At 41.3% G+C, this 7,500-nt stretch overlaps 1 protein-coding gene across 6 annotated transcripts in view; it reads left to right on the forward strand.

Moving 5' to 3' along the window:
• The first annotated feature begins 5,639 nt into the window (after positions 1–5,639).
• LOC138022806 (leucine-rich repeat-containing protein 42-like) overlaps positions 5,640–7,500 on the forward strand; it is a 34,220-nt gene continuing 32,359 nt past the window's right edge. For 3 of the 6 annotated variants that reach the window (XR_011126646.1, XM_068869762.1, XM_068869764.1), the window contains exons 1-2: positions 5,649–5,900; positions 7,014–7,389. Coding sequence is in view for 4 of the 6 variants with exons in the window: in XM_068869762.1 (XP_068725863.1) it covers positions 5,744–5,900; positions 7,014–7,389 (533 nt within the window). In the remaining 2 variants the exon portion in view is untranslated. Of the gene's footprint in view, positions 5,901–6,420; positions 6,677–7,013; positions 7,390–7,500 lie in introns of those variants that run through there. The other 3 variants (XM_068869763.1, XM_068869765.1, XR_011126647.1) reach the window with 3 other exon arrangements.

Below are 7,500 nucleotides of genomic sequence, written 5' to 3' on the forward strand. Positions count from 1 at the left end.
ACAATCGCCCAACTCTTGTTTATGCAAAGTAAAAATTTACTCTCCAAGACGCGTACGACGTTATTTATCACCAGGTAATTCCATCATTTTGGAAATAGCAGCTACTTTATTATTCATCTGCGTCACAAGTTTTCACTGATTTTGGGGCTCATTTTGTTGAAACTCAAGCACGCTTCCAACAGGCCTGTGAACCCTTCCTGCTGATTTTCCATTATTGAGCTCCATAAGGGTATATTTAGTTTAAGGATCCACTCAAACGCCATTCGCGTTACATGACTTTCGACGCCATTGCAGGCTAAGTTAATGATTCTACTGTGTCCACCAGAGAAATCTACGCAGTTCCACTACCCTCTCGATCCTAAGAAAATACGCGCAGAAGGCTCTATGCACAAAGACACCACTTACCCGGGGAGTGACAGGCAAGACTTTTACCGACAGGGAAAAAAAGAAACAAACTAGACCCTCCGTGAGGGTACACTGGGTTGCCTGTGGTACGTGCACCGTTCCAAACAATTTTTTTCAAGGTCATTAAGAAGTCATACCAGAAGAGGCCCTTTGGCTCACAGGTCCTCTCACGTTCGTACGACGAAACAGATCTGTCCTTGCGTAATATGTAGCTCTAACAGTGCACGATATTGTTTTGGTATTTTCCATCATTGTAGTGCCATGGTAGAAGTCTTGGGTAAATAGTCTGAGAAGACACGTGGTTACTAGCAAAGTACTGAACCCAGAAAGATTGAAGAAAATAAATGGGAAGTGAGAAACATTGGCTTCTGGGCTGACATGTTGATTAACTTCTTTTCACCACAAGTTTAAGCGTGCCCGCTGAGCATCTGACAGCTTTGTAATACTAAATTTCACTGAAGCCAAGCCCTGTTCGGCGGGGTTAGTGTTTGGAAGGGAGACCAAAACAATATACCCCTCATAAAACAGAAGCATCGGACCGAAAATACTATTAACGCTAACAAATGCGAACTCAGCAAGGTACAGATTTTGTTAGCTTGCTTTATGCAAAACAAATATTGATGCAAACGTAAATAACTATTGATACACAGTTTTTAGAAAGAGCAGAAGGAAGTTTCCAGGACGGTCGATCGAGAATAACATATTTACGACATGAAAACAACATTAATTTTGAACCGTGAATATAGAATATAAAAAGTTACGATCAGCGACAAACATTTTGGGAGATTTTTGCACTAGTCATTTGTTTCCCCCACCCCCGACCCCCGGGGATAGTGGGGACATATGGGGAAATTACTAGGGCAATTACGCGAGATTACGCCATAATTACGCCTCTAGGGGGTAGGGAAATTACAAGATTTTCGTTCCTCTGCCCTACCCCTCTGGGAACATACAGGGGGAAATATCGGGGAATTCTTACCTAGGAGGTCTGGGACTGAAAACAAACGAAGAGGAATGGTAATGAGTATTTTCACACGTGCAAAAATTTTTTTTTGGTCGCTTATTCCTGTCTTGTTTGTTTCGTTCCTTATATAGTTCATGTGGCACACACAAATGGCAAGAACTGTATATTGTGGTAATCTCCCTAACAGTTCCTTGATGACTCAGAATCTTTTAGGAACAGAGGGGTGGGGGAATTACGTGTGTTTGTCTGCTCTAGTCCCCAGTGGAAATACACCTACTTTACAACCATTCAAATGTAATTTCCCTACCCATCCCCAGTTTCCGGCCACTTTAGTTTGTAATCGCCCTAACTTCTTGTTTATGCACGGAAACTTTCTCATTTTTCTACAAGAGACAGTTCATTTACTTACCTTTAAAATATACGGAGATCGGCTGCCCACCTCAAGTACTAAAGAAATTATGCCATTTTTGCAAAACTAGTAAGTTGCCCAGTTTCCGGCCAGCGAGTCCAGTTTCCGGCCATCAATAGAAAGCAGAAATTTCATTCAATCCGCTCGACTAAACGGACTTCCAAGGCTATCTCGATGTGGCTTAGCGACTGTACTTTATGGGATTAGAGCAAAATGGTTACTTAGGCGTGTATGGTAGGGCATAGATAGCTGCTAACTATGGGTAGGGTATAACCTTGACAAAGCCCGCGCGATATTCTCTGGGAAGAGGCACGGGCAATTAACACAGCACATCTGAGTTAATATGTACCTCATTACGCCATGCTTGCTTAAGCTATGTACATTTCATTAATTTCTCGAGTAGTAAGTTATAAAATTTCATTAATTCAAATAAGTTTTAAACAATCTATCTGTGAGTGCAGATCAGTGGTCGGAAACTGGCGTAGTATGCGAAAATCTTAGCTAGGATTTAGACTTCTGACGTTCGCAAACAGCTAAGTTCTAGCTTATGATGACAGGTCCCTTAATTACTTCCATCTTCAACGTAAATTCTGTCAAAAAATTATCAAGCTCCGTGAACTATTTCCTATTAAACGAGTTATTTATTTACGTACGGTAGCTGCGCTGTGCAGTGAAAAGGCCAAAAATTAGCCGGTAAGATTTTACTCACCTGAACAAAATCCCTTCTTGTTCGCTCGTTTTTTAACCAAAAAGCCCGCCTAAACCATCAGTTGATAGCGGAGATGTTTGTTTTTTTCGACGGATCGCTTCGGTGGACGAAGAGTTAAAATCCCATCGAAAATAACCGAGTTTACCTTTTTTTGGCCGGAAACTGGGTAGCCTGTTCCAGGCTCTCAGATAGTCGAGAAAACGAAAAGAACTGCGTGTGAAAAGCGAGTGGGGGCTTGGGTCGAGGCGAGGCGGGAAGCCTGTAAGCATCTCTTTAAATTCTTCATTCCGCCCACTTTACAAATAACCTTTCGCATGTCAAACTGTCAATGTCAAAGTGTTGAAAAAGGGGCATTGTGTGGTCCCACGCGAGTTCAAGAGCGATTCTTTTATTGTTGTTCAAAGGTGATGCGTTAATTCTCGCTTGTGCGAGTACGTTAGCCAGAATTTAAGGCACTTTTAGGAAAATAACTTTACAAGCGAACGAAGGCATTGTCAAAGCAACCGGGAAACGAGTGTCAAGGAAATCACCGACGGGAGATTTAGCAAATTCGACCAAAGGACACGACCAGTTCGAAAGCTGCGAGTTCCCGACGCTCTGTTGACTTTTCCAAGGAAAACAGAAACCCGACCATTGAAGTTTCTGGCCTAGATGATAAGATGGTCTCATCAATAAACTTCAGCTCTGATGGATCAGGACAACCGATAATGAATGTGAAAGATTGATATTTCATGTGGATGGCTTCAATTGCATTTGCAGTATACAGACACGTAGCCATCACCTTCGCTTCCTGAAAATCGCTTGATCTTTTAAAGCTTTAAGACATACAACAGAAATACAAGCCTGTTTTCTGCAAATTTTTTTTGTTTTTTTTTTTGCTCTCATTTTTTCGAAGGCGATGAAGGCAGAAATTTAATTGACCCTAGCTGGTGAATTCGAATACGCAGCCAAGTATTTGCATAAGAAAGAATAACAAAAAATATCGTTCGTCAGAGTTTCAGAGAGCGCCGTTGAATGCTAACAATTGTGGCGTGCAGGGGACATAATAGTTGTGTCAAATGCGAACTATATATCGTACCCGGTGATGCTATATTGTAAGCGGTGTGGAGAGATGTCGTATCACAACATTGAAGCGCTTTCGCAACGCGCGGCAGTAACTGTAAATTTATTCTTTTACCAAAACCAGTTGGAAGCATTGCAAACGGATCGTTTTTTCGACTTATTAAAGTTGAGCAGACACAACTTTTGCTCGAATCTGAGGGCTTATACGTTTGGGAATACTTTAAGACACTCGGCGACAGAGTTGACCTCTTTCTTTCGTGCTCTGCGCGTGAATCAAAATGATGACGAAAGTGTTGATGTAAACTGTCAAAATTGACCAATCAGAGGGTATACCAGGAGCTGGTATACCAGAATGAAGAATTTAAAGAGATGCTTACAGGCTCTCCCGCCTCGCCTCGACCCAAGCCCCCACTCGCTTTTCACACGCAGTTCTTTTCGTTTTCTCGACTATCTGAGAGCCTGGAACAGGCTAGAAACTGGGGAACACACTGTACCATGTACCATTTACTTCAGGTAAATACAGCTCACTTTGATTTCGGCTCGACGGGCGATAGATTGTTGTCGAAGTCCATTACTCGTCGCTTTTAAGATTCCACCGCCTGTATATCCAAATGACCTGCCATTCATGAGCTTCACAAGGGTATATTTTGTTCAAAGATCCACTAAAACGCCATTCGCGTTACATGACTTTCGACGCCATTGCCGGCTGAGTTAATCGTTCTACTGTGTCCACCAGAGAAATCTACGCATTTCCCACTACCCTCTCGATCCTAAGAAAATACGCGCAGAAGGCTCTATGCACAAAGCCACCACTTAGCAGGGGAGTGACAGGCAAGACTTTTACCGACACGGAAAAAAATAAAAAAACGACGAAATCAACGCAGACCTCGACTGGTTTGCCATAGGCAACCCAGTAAAAAGAAAACAAACAAACTAAACGCAGACCTCGACTGGCTTTGCCATAAGCAACCCAGTAACAAGGAAAAGATGTCACAAATTTGTTCGACATATTTTTTTTACAAACGGCGCCCCATAGTTGCGAAGGTCTCGATTGAGGAATAACCTCTCTTTCCTTGACGTTTTCAGGTATGTAACATTTTTTGGATTCCTAAAAAAAATCTTTTCAAACACTAGAATAAATTTGCTTCCAATTGTCAAAATTCCAGTCGAGTGCACGAGGTTTTTGCTCGAATGCACGGAACTTTGAAAGTCTGTTAGTGTGCAAACTACTAGGCCACGATTCCCTTTGTTCAGATCTATCGAAGTGTCGTGTAAACCGCATATTTTAACCATACGTTGTGGCCGGGCATTTTAAAGTTAAAGTCCAGTTATTTATCGCACCTTTAAGCTTGCATTATGTTGCTGTGAATTTCAGATCTACATGCAGGCCAACAGAATTGTTTACTGCCGCATAAAAGCTCCTTCTTGTTTCCAGTACCTCTCGGCCAAATTTACTTTGTTTTGGTTTTGATCTCAGCCAATCACAAAGCTCGAAACCGATATCCAGAAATGGTTATGGCCCGGACTGTAATGAATATCAGTGTTGAACAACATTAAGGAGTAGGGAAATAAACTCCTTGGGTAATTTTTAATCTGGGGTTAGCGTTAATCGGCTCTTGAACAACAGGGCCCTGTATTACTATTTATGCTAAAATTGCAACATTCACACCCTTATAAAGCTTCTCTGAGAAAAATGGTATCATATATTTTTGAAATCTGCACACGATAAGTTTTTAATTAGCCACTGGCCTAAGTAAAACCTAAATTTGGTTTTATCAACGGAGTTGATAATGTAAATTGGCCACCGTACAGAGATTCTAAAAGCTGACGTTTCGAGCGTTAGCCCTTCGTCAGAGCGATTCGCTAACGCTCGAAACGTCAGCTTTTAGAATCTCTGTACGGTGGCCAATTTACATTATCAACTCCGTTGATAAAACCAAATTTTTGTATACTACTTCCCCACCGACGCAGCACCACAGTTTCTTTAGAAACTACCCCTTCATTCATAAGTAAAACCTAGCCTGCGAGCAAGTTTTCTGAGCCCGCGAGACTGAGCACCCCCAGCATTTTACGCAGCCCTCCCCAGCCTTAGCCTTATGCGAAGCATGGCGGGAAATGTAAACGTTCATTTTTTCACATCTTCTGTCCACTGTGAAGAACGTCTTCCAAAGCTTTTCTACTCAATTTTAAATCCATGCCGTTCGATAGCTTTGCGAGGGACTCCTTTGACAACTGGAATGACGTCGGCGTAGTGTATACACGAAACAAGTATGGCCGGGTGTCTTCGCCTCCAGGTTACGGGTTAAAAGAGAAAAATGATCTCTCTGGTTTCAAGAAAAGTTTATTCAAAGGTAAAGCTAAGCCACTAGGGCTTGCTGTCACTTGTTGTCAAGCGCTCCAGCCTTTTGTACGGTGAACACAATTAAATATAAATGTTGAAGTCAAACATTACGTTAAACTACCACAGAACCGACAAAAGTCAGACCAGACAAAAGATTTCTGTGTACTTTTTTTTAAATTACTGATATGTACCAACGTCTGAAACAAAAGTCTTTGTTTCCTTTTAAGTTTCAGTGTCTGGTTGGCACATTTATGAGAATAAGTTGGGTTACTTGTGTCTTTGGGCATTTACAACTAGTGCTTCCAGGTAAAAAGGGATTCCTCCAAAGACACAATTTCAGTTGGGGAACAGAGGGAGAAACTCAAAATATAATAATAATAATGATAATGATAGTAAATGAATTTCATATATTATGTGAGTGTCAACTGTATTTAGCACAGGAGTAATAATAATAATAATAATAATAATAATAATAATAATAATAATAATAATAATAATAACTGTCTCTGTAATCGCCGTCACAAGTACAGCAGCGACGCAGGTCAACAAGAGTGAACCAAAAGCATACTATGGTGCCTCTGGCTGCCACTATACAGCCCATGTACATGTATGACCTTGGAGCACAGCTAACATCCAGCTTGAATCAGCTGTATGCTGGCTTTTGCTGAGGGAAGAAAACTGGAGAAGCCAGAAAAACACCCTAGATGTAGAGTAGAGAACCAACACAAACTGAACCCACTTATGGGGTCGGATCCAGGAATCAAACCTGGGCCACACTGGTGGAAGGTAGGTGCTCTCAGTGACACCAATGCAACAACCATGCTCCCCAAATAACTAAGATCAAATCGCAGGTTGGTCTTTGAGGAGAGGGGAAAACTGGAGTACCCAGAGAAAACCTCTTGAAGCAGAGTAGAGAATACATGTATGATTCACAACCACCTTTACAACAAGAAAATTTTAAGGTGGCTCTGAATCTGCTCTAGAGAATTTTTTAAACTTTGCAGAAAGTTTAATCTTAGCCTGCTAATCACTTTTCAGCAATAAAAAAATTAATGTTGGTCACCAAGTACGTTTTAGAGATGCCGGTGTAAGGTTTAACAAACCTGTTGTTTTTCTTCTACAGGAGCAAAATGCTCTATGAGCAATGATAGTAAGACTTTCAACCCAAACTCACTTTTCCTCATTTGCATGGATTATGTGGCTAAAAATGTGTCGATGGTCGAGTCTTTAGAGGGATTTCCTGGTATCATAGGAGAGCAGCTATTTCATAAAGTACACGAGAACAATGGCTTTTACTCCAATCCTAGGAATTTGAAGTTATTCTCTGAAGCTTATGGAGACTTGGTGTTGTCTCATCTTTCCCTAACTTCAAGACACATCCTAGCAAGCAATTACTTGGAGAGTTTGCAGCTGTTTGTGTTCGTCACAGAACTTGATGTTAGTCATTGTCGTCTTGGAGATTCACATGATATACTTTCTTACATGTCTCATTTGCAAGGGTGAGTGTATTGCACTGACGTTTCCAGCGTGCATTAAGTCTCCACGTGTTTCAATAAAAAGTGAAGTTGGCAGCTTGTTTGAGTGAAGAAACTGATTGTATTGAGGATAAT

This window comes from Montipora capricornis, chromosome 11 (genome assembly GCF_036669925.1).
Source record: "Montipora capricornis isolate CH-2021 chromosome 11, ASM3666992v2, whole genome shotgun sequence".
Classification (NCBI taxonomy): Eukaryota; Metazoa; Cnidaria; class Anthozoa; order Scleractinia; family Acroporidae; genus Montipora; species Montipora capricornis.